Source organism: Centruroides sculpturatus, unplaced genomic scaffold, assembly GCF_000671375.1.
Source record: "Centruroides sculpturatus isolate CEXI.00-Female unplaced genomic scaffold, Cexi_2.0 scaffold1324, whole genome shotgun sequence".
Classification (NCBI taxonomy): Eukaryota; Metazoa; Arthropoda; class Arachnida; order Scorpiones; family Buthidae; genus Centruroides; species Centruroides sculpturatus.
In genome coordinates this window covers 135,917-161,693 of record NW_019385467.1, presented here as the reverse complement: position 1 = coordinate 161,693, position 25,777 = coordinate 135,917, and the positions used below count along the sequence as shown (strand labels likewise).

General features: G+C 33.2%; 3 protein-coding genes and 1 long non-coding RNA gene across 12 annotated transcripts in view; 3 read left to right on the top strand and 1 right to left on the bottom strand.

Moving 5' to 3' along the window:
- Window positions 1-3,420, top strand: part of LOC111639263 (ral GTPase-activating protein subunit alpha-1-like) — a 38,715-nt gene extending 35,295 nt beyond the window's left edge. For all 6 annotated transcript variants that reach the window (XM_023385091.1, XM_023385095.1, XM_023385093.1 and 3 more), the window contains 3 exons: window positions 2,115-2,245; window positions 2,320-2,451; window positions 2,539-3,420. In XM_023385091.1, the coding sequence (XP_023240859.1) occupies window positions 2,115-2,245; window positions 2,320-2,451; window positions 2,539-2,606 (331 nt within the window). In that variant the 3' untranslated portion in view covers window positions 2,607-3,420. The remainder of the gene's footprint in view (window positions 1-2,114; window positions 2,246-2,319; window positions 2,452-2,538) is intronic.
- A 1,237-nt stretch (window positions 3,421-4,657) lies between these two features.
- On the bottom strand, window positions 4,658-6,746 carry LOC111639264. Its single transcript, XR_002759034.1, has 3 exons — window positions 6,124-6,746; window positions 5,883-6,028; window positions 4,658-5,806 (listed from the first exon to the last, which is right to left on the bottom strand). It is a non-coding gene; the product is annotated as an uncharacterized LOC111639264 (long non-coding RNA).
- A 1,270-nt stretch (window positions 6,747-8,016) lies between these two features.
- LOC111639268 (malonyl-[acyl-carrier protein] O-methyltransferase-like) lies at window positions 8,017-12,103 on the top strand. Of its 4 annotated transcripts, none has more exons than XM_023385101.1 (6): window positions 8,018-8,202; window positions 9,865-9,911; window positions 10,805-11,098; window positions 11,331-11,538; window positions 11,609-11,762; window positions 11,843-12,103. In XM_023385101.1, exons 3-6 carry the CDS (start codon window positions 10,812-10,814, stop codon window positions 12,016-12,018), a joined length of 825 nt encoding a protein of 274 aa, XP_023240869.1. In that variant the 5' UTR covers window positions 8,018-8,202; window positions 9,865-9,911; window positions 10,805-10,811; the 3' UTR covers window positions 12,019-12,103. The 4 variants fall into 4 exon arrangements, with proteins under 4 accessions (XP_023240871.1, XP_023240869.1, XP_023240868.1 ...); XM_023385100.1 differs by lacking the exon at window positions 8,018-8,202 and adding an exon at window positions 9,103-9,324; XM_023385102.1 differs by lacking the exon at window positions 8,018-8,202 and adding an exon at window positions 9,428-9,452.
- Window positions 12,104-13,036: 933 nt separating this feature from the next.
- Window positions 13,037-15,921, top strand: LOC111639265 (transmembrane protease serine 9-like). The gene is made up of 6 exons (XM_023385096.1): window positions 13,037-13,221; window positions 14,819-14,921; window positions 15,013-15,101; window positions 15,174-15,448; window positions 15,526-15,680; window positions 15,763-15,921. Exons 1-6 carry the CDS (start codon window positions 13,037-13,039, stop codon window positions 15,919-15,921), a joined length of 966 nt encoding a protein of 321 aa, XP_023240864.1.
- The last annotated feature ends 9,856 nt before the right edge of the window (window positions 15,922-25,777 follow it).

Sequence of the window (25,777 nt, the reverse complement as noted above, 5' to 3'; positions counted from 1 at the left end):
AAACTTTAAACTTTAACAGCTTTTCAACTATCTGATATAAAAAGTAAATCCAAAAAACATATTATACAGAATTTATTTCCATTTAATGAATTAAGTTTTCAAAATGATATCTTTGCTTGCAATAATAGTTTTTAACTAATTTTTGAAACATTCAATAACAGTAATAAAGGTTATATAGGTAAATGTCTCTTCAATCCGAACAAAATTTCGGTAGACTTTCTCACAGCTCTACAGGTTAAAAATCTCCTTTATTGTTTTTCACATATGCATTTCGGGCAAGTTTAATTTTCCTGCCCCTCTTCAGTGCTTAAGATTAAGAAAAAATCTTAAGCACTGAAGAGGGGCAGGAAAATTAAACTTGCCCGAAATGCATATGTGAAAAACAATAAAGGAGATTTTTAACCTGTAGAGCTGTGAGAAAGTCTACCGAAATTTTGTTCGGATTGAAGAGACATTTACCTATATAATACGTAATACAGCTACCATTTAAAATTCAACAAGTAATAAAGGTCTTTCTTGGAATCACCAGTATTTGTTTTTTTTATCATATCTATCAACTCTTCAATAGTTGTAGTAGCATTGTGATATACTCTGTCTTTAAGACAACTGCTGGTTTAAGTTGGGGTTATAAGGCAGTCACTCCATGCCACCACCAGCATATTTTTTATAATCTAATCCAATTATACATTTCTCAAACATGCTGTAAAGACTTTTGAACACTTGCTTAGTGCAATGGGGTCTCACACCATCTTGTATAAACCAAGCACAACAATGTTTATGCCCAACAAGCATTTTGGGATAAAACTTCTTTTCCAATAATTCAATATATGCAGAAGTAACATTCTTTTTGAAGAAGAGTGGTCCAATACCCCACTAACACAGATAGCACACCAATTGGAGAATTAGAATTTTGATGATAATTCTCTACAGTAAATACATGTTGTTCTAAAGTGAGTGTTACCTTTTGAAAATGACTGTTAACATTAATCAAACATGACATCAAAAATGTAAACATTGTACTATATATTACTTTTTGAATTTTATTTTTATCTCATTTTGTTGAAAAGTTATTAAAGTTTAAAGTTTGCATAAATTAAAAATCACCCTGTATTTGGTATTTGTCATGTCCCACGCCTCATTGGTTTATCATGCCAAATCAAAGGGGACGAATAGGCAATTATTTGGCAAATGCCAAATGTAGAATACTAGATTTTTCAGTTGTCTACTTTGATTGATTATTTATTGATCAAATTATAACCAAGTTATGGCTTGACAAATCCATTTATCATCTATCCATATATTTAATTCAGCAGTCTGGTCTAAAGAAAAAATAGGCAATTGAGTTACCATCTTGTATTAAGTTTATTAGTTTAGAATAGTCGGGGAGAAGAGATTGATTCAGAATGAGTTTAGTTTACTCTGTAACAAAGGCAACTGCAAAATTTCTAAAAATTTAATATTCTGGATTTTTTATAAGTTTTTATAAAATAATTTACAAAGTAAGTAACAATACACAAGCACACTTTTGAAGTTGGTCAAAAGCTCTAAATGTCGGCATACTGTGGTTGAGGGTGGATTTAATAAAAGCATATGCCATTAGGTGTGTGTTTAAATAATTTGTTAGGATACTTAATAAAATTCTTGGGCTGCTTTATGCTAATTGACACAATCGAATGCTTGGCAGAACAATTTGACTAAAAGCAGATGTTATGCTAGGGCTAATATTATCATCTTAGACTTCAGTAGATAAGATATTTGATTGCTTTTAATATCTGGCAGATGCCATTATGTTGCAATCACAATGCTGAATTCTTTCAAGCCATTCAAATAAATACTGCAGTGTGTCATGCATTAAATAGAATGGTAGTTTTATTGAATTTGGTATTACATGTTTACCTATGGATTCTAAAGCCATTTTGTTAACATACATCCTACACTAATGCAAAATGCGAGGAAAACTTACTATTTCTAAGCACAAAAAGTTTTTTTTTATTTTTGTTAAATTGGATCACTTGATCAATGGTCCATGTTCTAAAATAAGTTATTCCCATTTAAAATTAAAAAGCAATTTAATTATTTGTTTGGGACTTTTTTTTTTTGACAATTTGACAAAGTTATGAAGAAAGATCCAGATCATTAGAAACGATTGTGCAGAACCATAAAGATCCAACAACTTTCGAGCAGTTTGCTTCTTGCGTGTACTGTCCCGCTCCCATCAAGATGCATTTACGCAATAGAGAAATGGGTATCATTATAATTATTTTACTTTTATGTTTTTATCCATATTTATGAATAAAAAATCTTAAAATATCTTTACAGATAATTCCATTCATGGAGCAGATTACTTTGCTCATGGCACTTCAAACTTGGCAGCAGCCCTTCTTGACTCTCATGGGAAAAGTTCCAGTTACAGTCCAAACATAAGAAACAGACCCATGAGTCTTTCTTCTGGTAATTATATACATAATTTTTATATTAAAATTTATGATGCAAGCCAGATTAATACTAAGACCTAACGAAAAGATATTTTGGGTTTAGAGAGACCTCTTTCTGGTTCGCACTCCGATTCTTCGCCGACATTCCCTTCGGACAAAGTGACGCATTAGTCCACTGTTTCCTCGTATACAAAAAGAAATTTTAGTTAACATAAATGCTATTTTTTGACGACAAGTGCAATTGTTAAAAACAAAACTGTTCGTACCAGAGAGAAATAATCAAGTTATTGAAGTTGAAAATTATGATAGAAGATATCTATCGGGTACAAATTAATAATATTAATCTCGACGAAACATAAGTGGTCTTCGTAAGTGTTTCAACTCTCGCATCGTCTGGCAACGTACTTACCGAGGTTGTTATTTGAATGTTTTATGAATTTTTACGCTTCCATTCTGAATATATGTATATAAATCAGTTACAAATTTACAAAATTATTTGTACATAATGTAGTTAAAAGAATGAGGTATTTGTAAAATCACAAACGTTTTCATTCAAAAGGAAATTATATCGATCATCCATATTATTAAATTACAGTTCATCTTTCTTCCCCATTAATAAATTGCACAAAACAGAGTTACCTGTACGAAAATCAAATCCCCATAAATTAGAATGCGGACGTAAGGTTTCGTAATCGACATTTGATTCTTTTTTAATTTAATAATTTATCCAAAAAGAATTAGTTTTTTAGTTTTGAGAAAAGCAAGTCTGAAATAAGTCAATTTTTTTTTTTCTCTTTTCCCTTTTCCTCCACGGACGACAAAAGCTGTACATAAATATTTTTCTTAAATCTTGCACTGAATCCCAAATCCCGCCAACTATAAAATAAGCTTAATCCTGTTGAAAGGTTGTTGTGTTGCTTATTTACAAAAAAAAAAAAAGAAAAGAAAAGACCTTTATGATTGTGATATATAGTTTTTATAAAAACTTGAAAATGTGAAACTTGTTACTGGTTTTGTTAAGTATTATGAATAACTAATCAATTTACAAAGAATCCATTGAATTATTATTTGATTTGTTTATAAAAATTGTCTATGCAGAATAAATGATTTTTGCTGCTTTATCGAGTATTTAATGTGTTATGCAAATGGTCCTGCCATTAATGGCTTTGCTCTGTAAATTAGCATAAAGTTTTACTCGTACTACAGAACAATATTATTCATATTTTAGTCATATAATAAGTTCTTGATTGTACTTTTACGCACAGAATAGAGTATAATAACCAAATTACGAACTGAAGTTTTATTCGGAGAAATACAAATAGGATCTTTTAAGGCAAGTTTTTTGAAATTTATGGCATAAACTTAATTAAATTTCATGGATTAAGTTTATCCCGGATCCTGAAACCACAGAACCCACCCATGAGAGAAATTATTGGTGTGCCGCACACCCCTTCACTTAAAGTTTACTGTTGCTCTTGCAATAAAAGGGTTGGATGTGTGTTTGATTTAGTCACTTGTTACAGACATTTCACAACTGAGTTTGATAACAGGCATCAAAATTGGATCATACATCTTGGTTCAAAGTATTTTTTTTATTTGCTGTTAACTTTCATATACAATGCTGTTATTAATCCAAATTCTCTGGTAGCTTCTCAAAGTATTCCTGGTATTTTCTTTTGTAGCTGTTGCAATTTTCATTCACGTGGCCTCTTCAATTATTACTAGAAAAGACTTAGTAGATCCAGATTCTTTGCTGCACTTGTTCATATTGAATTTGCAGAAATAACTAACCTTACATGGTTCTGTTGCCCAATTCAGAATGATCACAGTATTCATATTTAAATTTCACTTTTTGACACACTGTACAAGAGTAAAGTATGGTGTGTCAAAGTACCTAATGTAATTCCTAGTTCTAAAGTATCTAATTCTTTGTAATTTTGTTACCTAATGTAGTCGTATGCCCTTTTTTTTATTTTTCCAAAAAAATCTAGATTTTGGCTTGTAGTAAGTGTATTTGATGACATCTTTCGAAGATGGGTGATTTTTCAAAACTGATCATTTTGAAGTCCGCTTACATTCTGTGATACTATTTACAGAAATGACATCTGCATCTGTCAATTCTTTTCCAACCCAGTAATTGATTTTAATTTTGTAAATCTGTAGGAAGATCTGTCACTTATCTACCTAAAACTCATTAAAAACATTTGAGCCTGATGCATAATTAGGGACATAAGCCTAGAAATGTCCCATTAACCCTGTAAAACACCAAGTATTGTCTATATAGATCAAATGGTTTTTGTAATGAATATTTGACTTTAATTAATAATGATAAATACAATCATTAATCAAAATATATCTGGAACACTTGGATTGTAAAACTATTGGACATTAAACACAAACTGAATATTTATACATAACATTAATAAGAAACAAATTATTAGAGAACACCTAAAACCAACCATTGCTTGTTGAATAAACTAAAAACAGAAAATAGTATATGCTGGAAAAAATTTGATTGACTTAAACTATTAATACATTTTAAATTACTGATTGTTATATACCATAATAACCACTACCCTACAGTCTTAACTTAGCTATTGGTCTGTACAACCATGATAAAGATTTCTTATTTTTTTATGAATGTACAGGGTGTTTTTAAATAACTTCTGCGACTAAATACCTCTAATGAGAGAGTAAAGAACTCTTATTTCATCGTGAAGACAACGGGCAGTCTCCCGGCGTTGGTGCGTTTAATTTCCACTACAGTTCTGTATTGACAAACTTGCTTCTAACCTTGTGGAGAGTGTGATGTACTGTGTCAACAACTACAGAAATTATTCTGGGATAACTTGTATAATAGTGAATCTGAATTATGTGTCACAATCAATTCTATATCATTCTTCCAATTATTGCAAGCCACTTTACAATTCAAATTTTCTAACACAACCAAAAAATAATGACAATTTAGTATTTAAAATTATATTTTTGCACATAATTCTATCATTTCTTAGTATCCTATTCTTATTTTTTGAAATTAATATAAGATCAAGAATCTACACAAGTCCAAATATAGTTTTAAAATTACATTAATATCTTCATTATAATTAACTAAAATAATTTAAAATAAAACACCGAATTTCTGGGCATTCTCTTCTTAGCTACGGCATACCTTAATTTCTGCCAAAAATACTTCTTGCCCCACGGTAAATAAGTAGTGGATTCTAAGTGAACCTCAACGGCTCAATTGTACTCTTCCACAAGAGGAAGATCTCCATATTTGATTACAATTAACCTGTTTAACTTTATCCTGAAGAAGTGGATGATGCATATCACGAAATTCTAGTTTACACCATTCGCTCTTCAAGAAATTCCTATAATGTAGCATTGTCAAAAAATAAATAAATTCACGCCATTTAATTAAATAAAGATTAATTTTAAGAAGGTAACCTGGACAAGATTATGATCACTCTGCAACTGCATTCCTTGGCATCGAGGATATCATTTCGAATGAATTCTCTGGGAGCGAAGCTACGGTAATGAAGACTACTAATTTTAAGTAATGAAGAAACTAAATTTCAGTTCCACCTCTAGACCTAAAAAATGTTAGAATTTATGTATTAAGTTAAACATATTTTAACAATACTGAGAAGCTTTGAGTACAAACAATGAATATTCCACTATCCATTACCTATTCTTTGGCTGTATCAGAGTTGTCATAAATGAATAAGTGCCTATGCACAAAGAATTACTTATTATTCCTTCACTTACAAAGAAATTTGTCAGTTTTTGTTTATCCAAAGTTACGAACAAAATTATTACAATTCCCTCCAAGTAAAATGCCTGAAATCAACACTACCACATGGGATCCTCTAATTCAAATTTGCCTGTGCCCCATGAAGCTATATTGTACCACTGGTGATGAGAAATCTTAATGGGTTCTGTTCATTTCACAATAGTTTTTTTTATCCGAGAATAATTAGAGGCTTTTCGCGGAAATTTTTAGGACCCCACTTTCAGATAGATCTAATTGGCGAGTCCTCCGTGGTAAACAATCAAGAATGGATGTTAAATTAAGATTGTTCAATTCACATCAATTGTTCTAGTCTGACAGGGTTGAGATGCAACTACATTTACACGAATTAGGACAATTGGTGGGCCAATCGATTAGTTCATTTAACTTTGAAATTTGGCCAATTTGCTTTAATTTAGTCATATTAAAAAACAAAGAATGCAAGTTGTAGAGGGTCTTCAGCTGCTCTTCATCGAAACTCCTGGATTTCCATCCAACATCAGGATCTCCAATTTTTTCAAATGGCGCAAAGAGTGGTTTAAATTAGAAATTCGGTTAGAAGAAAGGTGGTGTCTTTTTAATTCGGACAAATCCTTGAAAGATTCAGCATATAATTTGCGAATTTTATTACTTTTTAACATTAATTCTTCTAAAACTTCGACTTTTACGAAATGGTCGCCATCGATAGACGTAATGGCGTTGTGGTTCGTGAACATTTTTGCGGAATTTAAGTTGTTCAATAAAATTATCTAAAAGTTAAAATAAATGGAGAAATATTATCATTTTTAATATTAGTGTAATATTTAGAAAGGTTTAGAAGAGTGAAATATACAGAAATAAAGGTAAACTTCATTTATATGATGAAATTCAGCATTTTTAATGATGGCTATTACAGTAGATTTATGAAAATCATTGATCAATACAGATTTAAGTGGAAGAATTGGCACAGAGCTTTCCTCTTTTCACTAAAATAACTGAAATTAATATTTGAGTTCTGAAGCAATTATTTAATTAAAAGGCCTTAGAAGGAAGGACCTTTAAAGCCTAAATTTAAATACATTTATGTCTTTTGTTCCTGTCGTATCGGGTGATCGTAATTAAACTACCCGTATTTGTGTTTTGATTTTTATGGACACTTAAACGGTGTGGTTTGTTGAGAACATGTTACAAATTTGGCAGCCTCGACACAGTATCGCATTGCATGTGAGAACCATTAAGAGAATCAATTATGGTTGGCCCTTGAACTCTTAATCCAATGTGGCCCCATTCCGTAGGTTTTACACGTACGGAATGGGGGCCACATTGAGCGATACCCGCTGCATTACTTCAATAGTAGCACGAATATCTTATACAAATAAAATTCTTAGGGCTTGCAGCGCCAAAAGTGTCACAATGGCGCGTTTTGGTACTGTTTTTTATTATTATATAAATTTATGAATGGAAATGTAAAATTTTGGTTTGGTTGATTATGCGACACATGGGCCATCTGCCGAGGGGATGCCTCCCGTGAGAAATTTATCCCCTATTTTGGTGTTCCAAACGTGAAAGCCTGGAAAACTCCACGTGGCCAGGCGCGAACCTACGACCAACTAACTACCAATGTTCGAAGGCTTTATCCACTCTGCCACATGGGCACTGTTAAGATCTTGGTAACATAAAAACATGTAATAATTATTTTTAATATCTGTTTTATTTTTACAAAAAATTAAGTGATTATTCAGAGTGATATTGCACAAAGGTTTAAAATTCTCATTTAATACATAGAAAATTAGGTCATTTAATAGAGAAAAATAAAACGTTTGTACATTGAACAATACGGACGAAAGTTTTCATAATATTTAGAAATTTTAATTATCACGTTACACATCTTGCACAATATAATCATATAAAAATGCTGAAGTAACACCTATAAGTATTATTTTATTATATAATACTATCAACTCGGTTATTAATAAAGTTCTGCCATCATATTTAAGGGTAGGTTTTCAAACACTATAATTAAATATAACTATTATAATTAGCATATAATTTAAAATACTAAGTAATCAGTCAAATTTTGACGTAACGTTGTTTTGCTAACAAAACAAAATCTTTAAGACTGATAAAAGGGACTTGTTAAGAAACAAACTGGGGCAATCTACCTCCATATGCTCGTAGACCATGCTTAAAGATCCTAATTAATAGTCCATGTAGGATTGTTTTCAAACGTAGTTGAGTTTCGACGCTGTTGCGGATTTTTTCTTCCAGTCAGTCTCTCGCTTTTCCTTGTCCTTCGATGGAGCAGCCTGGGTGAATGCACGGTTAAAGAAAGGAAAATCAATAAAGGTGAGTCGAGCTCCTCTCGGTATCAGCAGGGGAAAAAGTGAACAATAGTGGAGGAATCTCTCGAACGGGTAGATTAAACTCCTGGATCGATGGGTTGATCGAACGGGCGGATCTCCGTCATCAGAGGTTTTATACCTCTCTTCCCCCTTATTCATCATCTCATTTATCGGGTTTTCCCCTCCTGCTCCCCTATTGGTCTCTTGCCTGTCGACAGATAGAATTCGAGATCAGTTCGGGTCGCAAGAAAGGTCTGCCGGGATGGTTTATCCGACATCCTCCGTTCGACTCTAATCGCGACTTACCACTGACTAAGACACCCGCGATCATATTCTGTCTCGTCGCTTCCTTTTTCCTTATTGCGTTTTAAACAATTCCCTATTTCATTTTCATCAAATTACCACCTTTACTCATCAAATACGAACTATTCCCGGGCCTCACAAAAGTGTATTTTCATATATCAGCTTATCTTCATCAAATATTTATATGATGATAAAATATTTAAATTATATCTAAGAACGATATAAGCTTATCTTCATCAAATGTTTTTATGCCACGCAGGATTCCAAGATAGATTAGCTATGAAGATGTCAAGCTTTCAAGATGGGCCTTAAAACATGCCCGCTACGAGTTCGTCCAGTCCCAAAATGGCGTCGACTGGATCCCACATATCTGAAATTTTCCGCCCATGTAAAATTTCAATGACTGCTGCTCGGGATTTGATTCCGGATCCCCAGAGAGATAGACTGAGGCCTTAACTGCTTCAGCATTACAATGGTCTTGAAAAATACTTTTTTAAAATTAATTTATAAAAAAAATCTTTAGCATTATACTATTCAGCCCATTAAAGATAAAAGACTTAAACGTTTGCAACGTACAACAATGGTTTTATCTAATAGATATAGGTAAATACACAAAGATTCGACTGTTATTTTTATCACATAGTCCATCCTTATCGAATAGGGTTTATATAACGTACAGTACAGCAGATAACATTGAAAAAGTAAAATGTATAAATTTTAGGGGCCATTTTTTGACCGATTTCCATACTCCAGACACATTTAAGGCCCTCGTAAAAACAAGGAACGGTCCAAATGACGATGCTGAGAGGGTCTAGACATAAAATACTCAGATTTTTAACCGTAAACATGAATATGAGTTTGAAAATTGGAAGTTTGTATAAGAAGATAATTTTTAACCTTTAGATATTTAGAATTTCTTATGTAAAATAATTTCGAGGGTCGCTTTTATATCATTTACAAACTGATAATTTAATCAGATTAAGTGTTAAATATAAAACTAACTTCTTTGAAATAGGTACTGTACACTTTGCAACAAAAAGAATTGGCAGTAAACCTTTAAAGGTTAGTAAAATTATAATATATATACTGTATATGTGTATATCAATTGAAAAAAATAAATTTAAATATAATTTTGCTTAGAATTTTGAAAACTTCTTTACCATTTTGTTTTAAATTAAATTAACTTTGATTCTATTTTTCTTTTTCAAATTATAACGTATAAATTCAAAGTTTATACTAAAATATTTTATTAATTTTCATATTAAAATTTATTTATTGCAAAGTTAATAGTAGTTATTATGAATAGTTAAATTATTATAATGATAATATTAAAACCTCCTCGGCCGTGCCGCCGCTTATTTAAAACGTAATTCACTACGACTCTTGCTAATCCCGCCATTCCTTGTGGAGAGGGATGCATTTATTGCACCCCTCTGCTCGATACATGGTGTTACCCGTTGCCCTTCGGTAATGATTCTTTTTGGAGTTTCAAACTCTATGATTCAATGTCGAATCCATGTTTGCACTCGGGAGGCTAACTTGGCCTCGAAAACAAGGAATAGTGGTTTTGGTCAACATACGATGAAATTGCATGGGTCATTGGACAAATATCGTTCATTAGTTTCTTTTATATTTGCAGAATAGGCTAGAAGGCACATATTTTCTGTTGTTTAGGTCCCTCTTGAGGATTAGGAAAAGGGCAACTGAGAAAAAAAGGGAGGGCACGTGCCTCAAGTGGCCCAATGTACGAGCACCCCGAAACCAAGTATTACATACAAGTAGTCCGAAAGTCCAGAATGGGCTGTATGATCGAACAAATTTCTATTTAAATTTAATTGTATTTTATATTTAATCATTAAATAGTTATAGTTATAATTAAAACTCTTTATTCTTTATATATTTGTAAATACATTAATCTTGTGTTAAAATAATTTTGAAAATTTAATCAATTTTAGTCTCAAAATGGAAGGAGATCCTGAAGAATACGAAAAATATTATCCTAATTTTTATGTCGAGCTCATTGCCAAAACATTAGAATGTCATCTACCTTTAATGCAATGGTCCAACGAAGATATTTTATTGGACATCGGATGCGGTTCAGGAAAAGTTACAAAGCAAATATTACTGCCAAAATGTCCAAAAATTAAAAAAATCGTAGCTACCGATGCAGTTGCTAAAGCTATAGATTTCGCCAAAATTAAATATCCCCATGATAAAATTGAATACAAAAATCAAAATATTATGGAAAGGTGAGGATAATCTTAGTGATTTATTTATTTATTTATAAACAAGAGGCACCAATATGTTAAGGTTATATAGCGGTTACAATTACGCCCATTACGGTGGGTAAGGCAGAATCACACGTTATGCCCATAATGTGTGATTCTGCTTGAAATAAATTATAGATTTAATTTTATCAAAACAATTGTATACATTCAATACATAAAAAATTTATGTTAATTTTATATATATATTTTTCAGAATTGATGTACAGGACGAAAAGAAATACGATAAAATATTTTCATCATATGCCTTTCACTACTTCAAAGATTACGATAAATTATTCTCCAATATTTCATCACTTTTAAAACCAGGAGGATATTTTACATTCTTGACAATTGCAAAAGGTCCACAGATATCCACTAGAAAAGTATTAGCAGAGGCGAGCCATTTAAGACCATACTTAAAGGTAAATAATTCTTTTTAAATAAAATGAATAATTTCACATTAAATACATGTATTTTAATTTTAACTTTTAGTCCGAAGAGATTCTCGAATCCATTCCACCAACTCACGATTGGGAGGATGTGGAATATGAATTAACAAAACTTATTTCCAAATACGATTTGAATGCCATAAAATGTGTTTACGAAGAATTTGATGTACCTTTTCCAAGCAGAGATCATTTCATGAGTAAGAAAAATATCATTTTTAAGGTTTTTTCCCCTCTGTTGGATCGAAATATAATTTGTACATTTTAAATATTTGTACAGAATTTATGGAGATAGTGATTCCAGAACAATTTTTCAAAGAGATTCCACCAGAAACTAAAAAGGAATTATGGAATCAAATGGAAACTCTTTTCTTTAAGAATGGTGTTCGAGAAGAAGGTGATAAGATTATATTTCCGAATGGAATCTTGAGTGTTTTTGGACAAAAACGAAATTAAATTATTGTAATTTTCGTGCTATTGTCTATAACATTTTAAAATTATGTTTTTCACTATTTAAAATAAAAGCTGGCTCAAAAATATACCTACCAAGTTTAATGCTTTATTACAACTGAACAAGAGCAAAGCTCTTGATCAGTGCTCTGGCTATGGTTCTGTTCCTGAAGAATCTCCTAGTTATGGCTCCAACTATAGTCAAAAGTTTAATTTTTTTAATTATAAGTTTTAAAGATAAAAAAAAAAGACATGTGGTAATAATACGTGACTTTTAAATTATTCTCAGATAAACTGGACCGAGTGGATAAAGCCACTGAACGGTGGTCGCGGGTTCGTGTCTAGCTAATGGACCAGTTTCTCATGGAAAGACCTTTCGGGAGGAATCCGTCCTTCGGCAGATCGTTGCCGTATACAAATAGAACAAACTCAGATAAACCAAACCAGAAATAACACATAACATATCACCCTAGAATTAATAAAATATTAAGAATTTTATTCACTCTGGAATGTTATATATAGATTGTATACACATATCACCCTTCTGTAACTACATCTCTTCTATCTCAATAATTAAATAGCTAGTCGAAATACTTCATCAACCTGCAGCACTTTAGTACCCGGGTTCGAATCCTTACGAAGAACTTCAGGAATGTTTCATAAGTGATCTATCTCGGATATGTTTTTCTTCAATTTCGATATTCCTCAATGTTAATCTGAATATTGCAATATTACAGAAGGCTCTTTTAGTGCTCATAGGGCAAAAAGTCGACAGAAAGTCCACCCGGGAGGTGTTCCCTCTTGGCATATCTCTCATATTATATTGCGTTATCGTATCCTATCAATCCAATTCAATGTATCGATGCTTTTGATATAAGCCTTATATTTAAGAAAAATAGATTATTTATAAAAATATTGACCAAGAAGAATATTTTCTAAGTAAAGATGGCACCCTCTGAAAAGTAACTTATAATCCGGAATTGACATTTAATTAATTCTTTCAGCCCTGTGAACGCTAACCATAATGGGCTTTTTTAGCAAGTCCATTATGGGTTCGGCCAGGTTCACAATGGGACAGTCGGGTGGTGAAGGACGGGCCCAATATATCCAGGAGGATCATCCTGAAAAGTTCCTAGGTTATTCGACCAGTACGGATTCCATTCTTAATCCTCCAAGAGCTCCAAAGGTCCGTGATTTTCATTTTGGCAGGTTTCCGTCTTGAACAGGTGTTTTTAAAAAAAAAAAAAAAAACAGAAATTCTGCTTAAATTCTTCGGAATTTAAGCAGATTTCTATTTTATTCGGGTTCCGTTTTAGACAGGTTTTTACTGTATAACAGATTCATTTAATTGAAAATAAGTGAATTTAGAGCATAACGTCTCATTAAAAATTTACTTGAAACCTGTTGCCATTTCCGCTGAAATGTTATAAATAATAATGAAGGGTGTAACGTTACATCATTGAGTAAGCAAAATACAACTAACACACATTTATTGGAAAGTATTATAAAGGTCATTGATTGTATTTAATTTTCTTTTATAGAAAAATTAACACTTAAATTATTGATCGTCATTTATATAAATTTTCCTATTCTGCGGGGGAAGAGATTATTAAATAATATATAAATTTTGTTGTGTGAAAATAGGATTTTAAATGCCATTGAACTGTAATGCAAATTTCTATACGAAAACGGAAGTAATGCATTAGTGAAAGGATATTTTTTTAAATTATTAAACTTATTAATAATGTATTGTAAAATCATAAATTTCATTAAAATTAATTAATTCTGACAAAATTGCAAATTATTAAATTAATAACAAGAAGAAGAATTAATTAATATTATTAAGATATTAAAATTAAAAAAAAATACCGAGTAAAAATTTATACTGAAAAATTTCGTATGTATTATAATGAATCCATTACTTTATACTTATGGACGCATTTAATGTAAGATCAGTCATTTAAAATCCTTAATTTACTTCAAAATTTAAATTACAGATCATCGTGTAATTCAAGATTTTTCAATGGAAATTATTGTTCTTTTACAAACTTGTTTGATTTTTCATTAATTCTTTCACTTAAAGTAAAACAAAGTTTGAAAAAGAACTAATTCCATTGAAGAATCTTGCTTTTTTTCTGATTAATTCTCTCCTTTATTAAATACTTGGGTATGGATTTCATACAAAAAGATCTTTATCTATCTATTTCTTAGAACCAATGTAGAATAGAAGTTCTATTCTATGGTTCTACGTGGAATAGAACTACTATCTGAGTGGTTAAGATGAAAGTTGGTATGAATTTTCTTTAATTTTAAAAATCTCCATAACACATTTTCTACTGTGACGCGGAGGCAATATTCTGTTCTAAATAATTGACCCCTGATATATATATCTTTATTAAAACGTTTCAACTTTACAAAGAGATCGCTTGGGATTATTTGTCAAATAGACTTGTTTCATTGACACATTCAATCAAATTCTTGTCGTTCAACTGTACTGTGACGAGGTAAACGAACGCTACCCAAATGGCTGACCCAAATAACAGGAAGAGAGATTTTTGTCCTCTTTTATTTATTGCTTGTTTATATATAAAGAGTAGTCAAATTTGTATATTTAGGTTTCGTGATGGAACATATACTTTTCCAAATATATGTTGCAATAATTACTATTACGACAAGTGCAGGTGAGCCACAATATGATTTTCTTTTTTTTTCCTAGTGATTTTTTTTAAATTGGTCATGCCCCCAATGATTAGAAAGTTAATATTTGTTATGCATAATTAGGTTATTATTAGAAAATTATAAATAGACATAATTTTTTAGCATTGCAAGTTACTTGTGGAAGGCAGATAATTAGAAGTAGCCGAATCATTGGTGGTCAAGATACTTATGATGGTGAACACCCCTGGATGGTAAATTGAAAAGAATTATATTTTATCGTAAAATATTCAAGAGATGATTATTTAAAATCCATTTGGAGTTTGATTAAATTGTATTTTTTAGGTTTCTCTTAGAAAAACGGGCGAGCATTTCTGTGGAGGTGCCATTATCCATTCTCAATGGGTTTTAACAGCGGCTCATTGCGTCGGAACGTAAGGATTACGTAGTTTTTACGTTTAATTTATTTCTTTTTGAATATAATCATCTTACCAATTTATTTCCAGTTCTCTAAATACTGCAATATTTGCAAGAATCGGCGAATATAAATTACGAAAAAAGGAATCTCACCCTTCCTTTGATATCTTAGTGAAACAAGTTATTATTCATGAAAATTTCATGACGCCAAATTTTTATAATAATGATATTGCACTTTTAAAACTATCGAAAAATATCACCTTTGATAAATATGCAATTCCAATTTGTTTACCAATGATGGATGATTACACGGGAAGGAAGGCCATTATTTTAGGATGGGGATTGCTTAAAGATGCTAAACAAGGTGAATTTAATTTTTAATTTCTTAAAAATATTATTTTCATACGTTAGTTTTGTATATTTTTTTAAAATTTTTAATAGGAGTACAACGTGGAGAAACATTACGAAAAGGTACAGTTTCCGTATTGAAGAACAGTGTTTGCAAAGAATGGTATAATAAAGCTGGGAAGACTTTAAACATTCAACAACAACAATTTTGTGCTGGATATAAAAATGGCGGAGTAGATTCTTGTTTGGTATGAGAATTATTAAACAAATTTTAAAAATTGAATATAAAAGTTATGAACTGTAACATTTAATTGAGTTATTTTCAAACAGGGTGATTCGGGTGGTCCACTCGTGATAAGTAATGGAGGTAAATTTGCAATAATTGGAATAATATCTGCAGGAATTGGTTGTGGAAAACCACTTTTGCCTGGATTATATACGAAAGTTTCATCGTTTATTCCGTGGATTTTAAATAACATGAATGTTTAAAACGGTATCTATTCTACAGTAATTTAAATACAGTATAGTGAAATTTACAACGTGTTAATAATATGAAATTTCGTTAAATGCGCCGAAACAAAGAGTCGTGAGTTGCAATTTTGACAGAAATGAATTTGTTATGAATGCTTACTTATTACCCATTAATTATATTCTCATAGAATAAAAAAAAGTAACTCTGTTTCGATTCTATTCGCCAATGTTAATGGCATTACGTTGTATAGAATAATGTTTTCAATGCCTCGAGGGTGCCACAGCAATTTGGAACAACTAAATTTAAGTTAAACACTTTTATAGTTGAATAATATTGCATAGAGCATACCGAAGTCAATTCGTAGTGAGTGTATTGAATATGGTGCTAGAAAGGTCTGTTGTCAGGACCTTCATAGGTTTGACCTGGCCCACGATGAAGACGGATGAGTTTTGAGGAATAGTTCCCAATATATCCGAGAAAAACCACCTCCGAAAAATTCCTGGGGGTTTTCGACACCCGGATTCAATCCCGGGTCCTCAAAGCTGATGGTTGATACGTTAACAGCCTCAACGATCCAGCTGGCATGTACTGTACTATGTACAGAACATATATATATATATATTAATTTTTTGTATTCCTTATGTATTATAAATATTAAAATTGAAAAACTTATTATAAATATAATAAATAATTTATATTGTATTAATAAATATAATCTAATTTATAAATTTTGTATCATAAAAATTGCGATATTTTCAACAATTTCTTAATGAAATTAAACATCATAAATTATAAATAAAAAAATCTAGCAACGAGTTACTTAACTTTCCCCGCAACATTTCAAACTGAGTGTGTAACGTCACCTGTTACGATATTTTATCATTAAAAACTTTTATATTTTTAATTATTATAAAATTGCAAAAAAAAACTTAATTTTGAGAGTAGGGATGGGTTTTATAAACGAAATTGTAAATGCTAATAACGAGTGAAAACATCATTAAGTCCGACCCCACTCGAGATATGACATGTGACTCTCCCCACCCCTGGATCTTTCATCACCAAAATTTCATAGTATAAATCCCTAATAAACAAACCAAACCTCCCTGCAAAATTTCAGAAATTTTAGACAGAAAGCTACATGAGTTAAAAGCTTCAAACAGAATGAACAAAATCGTGTCCTCCACACACACACAAATTACCCCCGAATTTCTTTGCATTTCTCGACGTTTCAAGGTGTCCTGAGTTCAAAAATATAAAAATCTGGGTATAATTTTTTGCCAGATTGCCATACTTTCCCTCTGTTATACATAACAACCGGGAATATAAAAATGGCGACTCCGCAACAGACAAGGCGTTGTGTTCTGCATTATGCAAACTCGAGATCAGTCATCATTACGTAACAAGAATCACGTGATGAATAACTTTGAAATTGTCCGCGAAATTCATGTTGCACGTAATGACTAATTCCGAATTTGAGGACTTCAGAACACGAAATGCTTTCTCTATTGTAAGTAGCCATTTTTGTTTACTACATTTCTTAGACAAGTTGCCAACCTTCCGTCGTGAGAACCATCTAAAGCTATTAGAATTCCCCTATAAACTGAAACAAGTTTCTCTAGACAATCTTGTTCCACATGCAATGCGTATCTAAAACATATTACTCTTTTGATAATCCAAAGAAACAAGTTTTCACAACTGTTCACATCACCTTGGTCTTCAGAAACCAAAAAAATAGACCTTTGTAAACTTATTGATAAAAACATGATTAATTTAACTTTTGAAGTGAAATATTTTAAATCGATTAATCTTTTGACGTAACGCGTGACGTGTTTATTCGAATGTCGAACGTTCGAAACGAACTAATTGTTCGAATTTTCTATTGTTGGTCGCCATCTTCAAATGGAAATTTTCTCATTTTTTCTTGCTGTTTACGAGATTTCCCGAAAGAATTTTCATTATAAATGAACTTCAGTAAGTAAATAAATTGATATTTATGATTTACAGCAAATCAAAATGGAATTATTGGCGATAAAATATTAAATCGAAATATATTTATAGTTTAAGATTTCAAACGTGAGATTTTTCGAGATTAATTTATCAAATTACTTATAAAATTTGATTGGGAATAGCCATACATCAGTTTAAATGTTATAATAAATAGGTTCATTACGTTGTTGTATGTATGTTGAAGTAGTCACCTGCTTCCTTTTAATGTAGTTTTTATGTACAGTAAAACCTGGCTAAGACGAACTGCGTTAAGTCGAAGCTGTCTACAGCTTCTTGTTACACAATATAAAGTTTTTCCATGCTATCTCTTGTCAGTAATTTTAATTCGGACCTATTTTCCCTCGCGTCCTCCGCTCTTTCGTAGCTTTATAATCTTCAATTTCTCGTATATTCCGTGTAAATGCAAACGTATAAATCTCTATATCTCGAAACCTGTTTATCTCAGATTTACTTTCCTTTCTCGCAAGATTTCGGATAGACAAGTTCAACTGTACATAGTCTTTTATTTTATTTATTTATTATTTAATCAAAAAATAGTTCTTCTTCTTGACTACATATAAAAATAAAATGTAGGACTATGAAAGGGAAAGGAGATAGAGGGAAGGTCATGTGTCATATCTCGAGTGAGGCCAGACTTAACGAAGACCACCACCCTGAAAATTAAGCTTTTGGCCATTCTACAATAATTAAAAATATAAAAAGTTTTTATAACAAAATCGCATAACAGATGGCGCCACACACAATTCTGTTTATTACATTGCATTTAAAAATATAAAAGTTATTTTCTGAATAAAATCTCACAACAGCCGGGAAAGTTACGCAACTCGTTGCCGAATTTTTTTGATTATAAAAAGAAAATCAAATCGTTGGTTTCCAGCACTTTTCTCCATTTCAGTATAGGAACAACTATATTATTTGATTCCTTGGTGTAAATTACATACACGATATTTTCTTTGGTGTAGGTAAATTCACAAAACTCGCTTATTTTATATATAAATCACTTTATATTAACGTTTACGTAACTCAGGTAACCGCTTTTAAAATGGCGTCAGATTAACGAAATTTTACGAAATTTAGTAAAAATTGCGCTGTCAGTCAATCGGAAAATTCGTTGGAAAATACTCGACGAACGAGAGGAAGGATTTTTTCTAGTTTTGGGGGTGGCGTGGTAAAGATGACGTTGGATTATAGAAAATCTCGCTTCTAATCCCATGTGGAGGTGGTAGGGAATCTGTCGATCTCAATCCGTCCTCACTCGGGGGATAGAAACGTAAAAAAAATGCATATACAGTCGACCCCCCTATAACGTACGTTCCTATAACGACAATTCCTATAACGTAGCGAAAAAATTGTAGCAACTTTCGTATAAAGTACCTCCTATAACGTCGTTTCGCGACAAGATTGATAGAGTCTGGACCAATAGTGGATGAGCAGCCGAACTACTTACCTCCGACCCTGCGCCACCCTACGGAGCGGCTAAATTGAGTTTGCTATCGTCTGTTTAGTATTATATATAAATTATATATAAATTAGGTACTGTACATATAATTATATATTAATTATATATAAATTAGGTACTGTATATATAATTATATATTAACTTAATTTATTGTAACTTTATTATAATTATATATATGCTTTCTGCCGCCTGGCAACACGCTACGGAGATTTTAGGCTAGTAAGTTGAGTTTATTATCGTCTGCACAGTACAGTCGACCCCCCTATAACGTACGTTCCTATAACGACAATTCCTATAACGTAGCGAAAAAATTGTAGCAACTTTCGTATAACGTACCTCCTATAACGTCGTTTCGCGACAAGATTGATAGAGTCTGGACCAATAGTGGATGAGCAGCCGAACTACTTTCCTCCGACCCTGCGCCACGCTACGGAGCGGCTAAATTGAGTTTGCTATCGTCTGTTTAGTATTATATATAAATTATATATAAATTAGGTACTGTACATATAATTATATATTAATTATATATAAATTAGGTACTGTATATATAATTATATATTAACTTAATTTATTGTAACTTTATTATAATTATATATATGCTTTCTGCCGCCTGGCAACACGCTACGGAGATTTTAGGCTAGTAAGTTGAGTTTATTATCGTCTGTACAGTATGTAAATTAGGTACCGTAAGTCTAATACAGCACTAATTTTATACATTTCTTGTGAAAGAAACACTTCTTATTCAACGTCCATAAAAATTATTTATATTAATGATGTCTCCAAAGGTCAAGTTATTTTTATGCGAAAAATTCGTTATTAGAAATCGCGGCCGCCGTTTAATGTGCTGTTCCGCGATGAAAACCAGCTTTAAGCAACGGCGTAGTCGAACGGTACACACTCGGTAAGTAATCCTATAATTTTTTGTGTATAGCATAGTTTATACAGATTATTCCCAAAAAATTATACGTATTTTGGAAATGTTGAGTGGAATTAGTCTAGAATCGGTTAATTTTATAGAAGAAAACCTTTCGAACAGCCTTAGTCCGTAAAGTTCCCACCTATCGGGCTGCGATTGGCTCATGTATTTAATCGTTCCTACAACGTAAAATTCGATTAGCGTGGAACGTATCTAAGCGTTATAGGGGGTCTACTGTATTTAGCCTTAAAATTCAAAAAGAATCTATGACGTCAATCGCATTCGAATTCGTTATGCGCTTTCTAATCTCCGTTTCTATGGAAACGCGTATTGTTGCATCACGATTTTGCGTCACTTTGGACGTTTTTCGCTTGCGGAACGGACGTGTGCGCTTTGCTCTGGTTTCTGCTGTGTTTTTTTTGCCTTTTTTCAATGTTCTTTGCTACCCGAACGTGGTTTTAAGAAGACTTTTGGACTCCGACATTACACCAAGTAAGATTTTAATTAAAATTTAGCTACCTGTAAGATTTTATTTTCGTTTCGTTTAGTCCAGATTTCGGAGACGATATCGGCCGACTCGGACTTTCCATATATTTTAAATCTGCCGTCGCTTGTGTTTTTCGTTTAAATTGCCATCCGAAACGCACCTCTTTCGACTTTTGAACGAGCCGCCACATTGGAAAGCGACCGAAGCGCCAAAAATGACGGACACAGAGGATTAAGTATTTGCTCATTGGTTTATTTTCGTAATTACTTAATTTAGGTAATATTTAATCGATTTACATTTTATAAACACGGTCAAAGAATAAGGATTATTTGAAAATATCTTATTTATAAAATTTCAATTAAAACTTATTTAATACTAACTTAAAATACGAATTCCACCGTACGCGTATTGTAATTTTAACTAAAATATACTCTGGTAACATTGTCTGATGGACGGAGACCGTATTCTGAAGCATGGGATGTTCTTTGACAGGTCAAAAATTTCGCCCTTTGACCTCCGACTTCTCCATTGAATTTATGTATTACAGTAGTTACAACGGCTTATTTTGCGAGAATTTAATTGTCTGCAAACACATTTAATACTAATAAACTTAACAATTATCTATACAGGATGGACACAAAGAATTATTTTCCTTAGACTGTTTGTCTCTTACCACAAGGTGGTCGATCTTCTACACTTACGTAACTCTCTGCGAATGCTTTGTGTCACTTAAACGTTCATGTCCCGAATGGCGAGTTCGGCTGTCGCTTCTTCGTACGTTTTTGTGTTTTCGTCGATTCGTTCGGAATTTCTTTGCACGAAACTCTTTTAAATGCCGTCGTTGCGTTTACGTGACGTACCGTTTGTACGAACGTTAGGGTAAATTGCTCTAGAACGAAACACTTGTTACGACTTGGGCTCAAGATCGAGTACGAGTGCCTTTTCCGCGTGGCTACTTGCGGCGTGTCTTTAATTTTCTGTCGTACAAATACAAATTACACGTAAGTGAGTTTCTTCGTTCCGGGTCAATCGTCTCTACTGCAAACGCAGTTCGAACGTTCTAGCAATTTCCGGTAGGATCTAACGCGAGCTATCCGAATTCCGATCCGTCGTGAGTATAATCTCGTACTTTTTCTGCATTAAGTATATCCGAATCCCATTAATTTAATATATATATATTGTTTCTTTGCAGAATGAAGAGCTGGCGGTTTTGGCGTTGGCTCCGCCCAAGAAGATGATGTGTGAAGGGCGTTCTCCTTCCGCAATCGATAAACTGAGGGGCCTTTTCACCCTTTCAGCGGGGAGAGGAACTCTCTTCCATCGATCGCGGAAGGGGTTCTTCCTTCACGGGATCGCCTTCAGGAATAGCAGATGTCCACAGCATTCTCTGTTCCGCGTTGAACGGAGAGGAGGCATTTCACCATTCGGACGTGTTCCTAAAAGTGAAATGTCTCCATGTTGACGACATTATCTTTGCCGCACTGGGAGGGAAGGAATGCTTCGATCATTTCTCCCTTTTCCAACGAGTGGAATCCTCTCGTTCGGTGTGGGCAAGGATGCAAAGGAAAACTCGTCACTTCGCAAGAGATGTGAACGACTTTTTCCTTTGCTATTTCTGAAGTTACATTTAAATTTAAGGTTTTAGTTTAATTTACTAACCTAGTGTAAGAAGGCAAGAGGTTTTTTTATTTATTTTTTCCTTTTGTCGTACTTACGTTAGTTTAGTAATTCACATCCACGCACAGAAACAACAACATCCCTCACACTAAAACACACAGTTCAAACAACGATACGTTCGTCGCATCCAATCACCAACGATTCTATTCACGTGCACTATAAAGAACACGCTTCACAACACGAACACGCTTCCCAAAATCCAACCTCTGGGTCCACGTCCCGGGAAGCGGTAACATCAGTCGCAATAGCTGATGGCCAAAGAGGCTCTGGTAACAATTTACTTTTAATATTAATTTCGCTGGTAGACGGCCAGCGAAATTAATACCCGCCTTCATCCGCATAATTGTCTTTTGTCTTCGACCTGCGTGGGTTTTGTATAAAGGGCTAGACGGCTGCATAGGTTCGCGTCATAATCGAGTAAGCACGTGACATAACATTACATTGAAGTATCGTTTAATTATTTTATTATTTTCGAGATTTAGTAAAAGCTTCGTATATTTTATAATTTGAATCCGGTAAAGGAAATTGTTTATGAAATTTTCCGAAAATTTTTTGCATAAATCGAGCAATACTTTCTCTGGGTGTAAAAGACAACAACGATACAACAAAACCATATACTACAAAAGATATTTCACCATTTAGAAGAAATACGGAAATGGAATGCATCCAAGGACCAAACCGTAAAACACCCGGATCAATCGATCGAAAGTTTCTGTAGCCATCTTGAAAACAACAAGAACCACGTGACAACTAGCGGGAATACAATTGGTACGAAATTTTTTCACGCCAATTTCTCTGTTTTTCGCTTTCGCCAGCGAATCGCGCTCAGTGTGAACTAAGCTTAACCCAGTGTTACGCGCTGTGTGTTACTCTCGCGAAGTTAAGCGCGCGGGAACTATAGAACCCCTGTTTCAAAATTCAATTTTTCAAAACTCATAGTTTTTTTCGCGATTTTTTTCATTTTGGATGTTTGTGGGCATGTGTTTTTGATGTATTAGTGAAGAAAACTACTTCAAATATATCGTTTTTATTTATTTGTAACGAAAAACAGAAAGTCTCCCGTTTTTAGAAATTTTTCAAATAAAATTGGTCAACTTCAAGAGTGTATTTTACAAACTGTAAACAAGTCTGATGCTATCTAAGTTGTCAGTCGTCTTCCTGTATGTGTTTTCTAACTATTACAACAATTAAATTCTTTGTACCAAACCCCGGGCCAAAAATATTTCAATATTTCCAAAAATACACCATCTAAAATCATACAGCAAATAGAGGTAAAAATGGAGATTATTGGCAGATAACGTCGATAGTAAACTTCTTTTACACTGTAATTGGTTAATTTATATGTCTGTTATTAGATCGACCTATAAAAACAATTGCTGGAAATATTCCCGCGAAATGCCACGCCCCCGAAGGCTACCACATGGAAGTATGTAAACAATCGCTATAAAATAGCGTGTTTTAATTTTTTTTTTACACTTCTAATTTGCTAATAATAAGTCGCTTGACAGTATTTAAACGAATAAACATGTTTTCAACACCATTTAGCAATAAATATCGCCAAAAAACGCCCCCTTTCAAGCTGTCAATGTTAAGTCTATGGGAAACTTTTTTGCCGTTTATTGGCTTTAAAAATCCTGTTTTTACGCCTTTTATGCTGTCATTGGTCATTTCTATCATGACTGACTCGATATCAACCAATAAGCGTTTTCTGGAAACTGCAAAACAATTCCACCCACCTCCGTTAGTCGCGCTAATAAAAGTTATTCCGTTAGGCGCGCGGGGTACTATAGTACCCCACTGATTTCCATTATAACTTTATAAGTCTATGCAAAAAATTTTTTTCGTGCAAATTTGAAATTTTTTCGGTGCGATCTTCACACCATGGAAGGAAGGTACTGAGGGCATCATTTTTAAGCACTAAAAATATTAAAAAATACACGCGTTTAAACACTCCGGGGGTTCTATATCACCCCGCGCGCCTAACCGTGGGGACGTCAGGCAAGACGTCATTTCCGGCGAATTTTACCATTTCGCGAATCGCTTCGAAGTTCGGAACTGTCGAGCTTTTGCGCTACCGAAAAAATTTTGCACCAATCGTATTCCCGCTAGTTGTCACGTGGTTCTTGTTTTCAAGATGGCTACAGAAACTTTGTTACGCAATAGAGTACATGTTATAATTATGGATATTAATATTTCTCTCACCCAGCATCGTTTTCTTTTTGACTTATTTTTCTTTCTCAATAAATAAACAAAATAAAGTGATTAACGACGAAACATCGGAAGCGGCGATTTTGTTTTTCGACATGACGTTTAGCTTGCTTGCAAATGAGTGGGTACTTAAAATTCGCAATTGCTTTTTGCTTTTGGTTGTATTAGGCCCACCTTACTTTATCAAACTAATCGGACAGCCCTGGTCACGATCAAACTCCTGATCTTGACAATCCAGTTTTCTGTAAAATAAGGAGTCTAAAAGCGAGCCTGACGGCATTTGGAAAAACGAAATCGGATCATATTTACTGGCAAATTTGGTTTTATTCGTATGTAGCAACGCGACACACGGCCATCTGTCAAGGGGGAGGTCTTTTGTGGGAAATTGGCCCTTATTTAGATGAAAATGTGAAGAAAACCTGGAAAACTTTATGTGACCAAACCGTTGGAGAGTGGCGAATCCACTACCAGTGTTCAGTGGTTGTATCCACTTGGCCACTGGTGGGCATGGCAGAATTTATTTCTGTTGTTTGGCTTTGATCTTTCTTATACAAATCGTTTCATACTGTGTCTTACAGCGCAATGCGCGAGGCTCTGTTGGGTTCTAGAAATTTAAAAGTTCGAGAGTCCCTTTTTGGAAATACACAGTGATTTTGTCAACAATCTATTCGCTTTACTAATTAGACTTGTGTCTGCTATCACACATTTTTACAACCCGGACAACATGACGACGGATGGCAGAGCGGTTAAGGCGGATCCTCCTAGAACCTGTTGCTCCGGATTCGATCTGACGGACTCTGGATCATTTCCGGACTGATCGAAAAATTACAAGAATTTGTCGGGCCACATCTCTCACCACCCGAGCCCCTAATGGGATTGCTAAAAAGGCCTTCTTAGTGTCCACAGGGCGAAAAAGTTAAAAATAAAATAAAGCCTGGCCAAAAATCACGAAACAAGCTGTAAAGTATGATTTTTGATCATTACAGTCATATCTGAGTGGTAGCGCAATATAAGAAATGGAACAATAGCCTACCTCGAATTGCACTTAAAACTCTTAAATTAAAAAAACAAATAGTCTTATCGCTTTCTCTAGAAAACAGATGGAATTCGAACCCAAAT

Coding starts and splice junctions, on each gene's coding strand:
- LOC111639268 (XM_023385103.1), top strand. CDS start 10,812: ATGGAAGGAGATCCTGAAGAATACGAAAAATATTATCCTAATTTTTAT. Junction 11,099..11,330: donor AATCAAAATATTATGGAAAG/GTGAGGATAATC, acceptor TATATTTTTCAG/AATTGATGTACAGGACGAAA. Junction 11,539..11,608: donor ATTTAAGACCATACTTAAAG/GTAAATAATTCT, acceptor TTTAACTTTTAG/TCCGAAGAGATTCTCGAATC.
- LOC111639265 (XM_023385096.1), top strand. CDS start 13,037: ATGGGCTTTTTTAGCAAGTCCATTATGGGTTCGGCCAGGTTCACAATG. Junction 14,922..15,012: donor ATGGTGAACACCCCTGGATG/GTAAATTGAAAA, acceptor TGTATTTTTTAG/GTTTCTCTTAGAAAAACGGG. Junction 15,102..15,173: donor GCGGCTCATTGCGTCGGAAC/GTAAGGATTACG, acceptor ATTTATTTCCAG/TTCTCTAAATACTGCAATAT.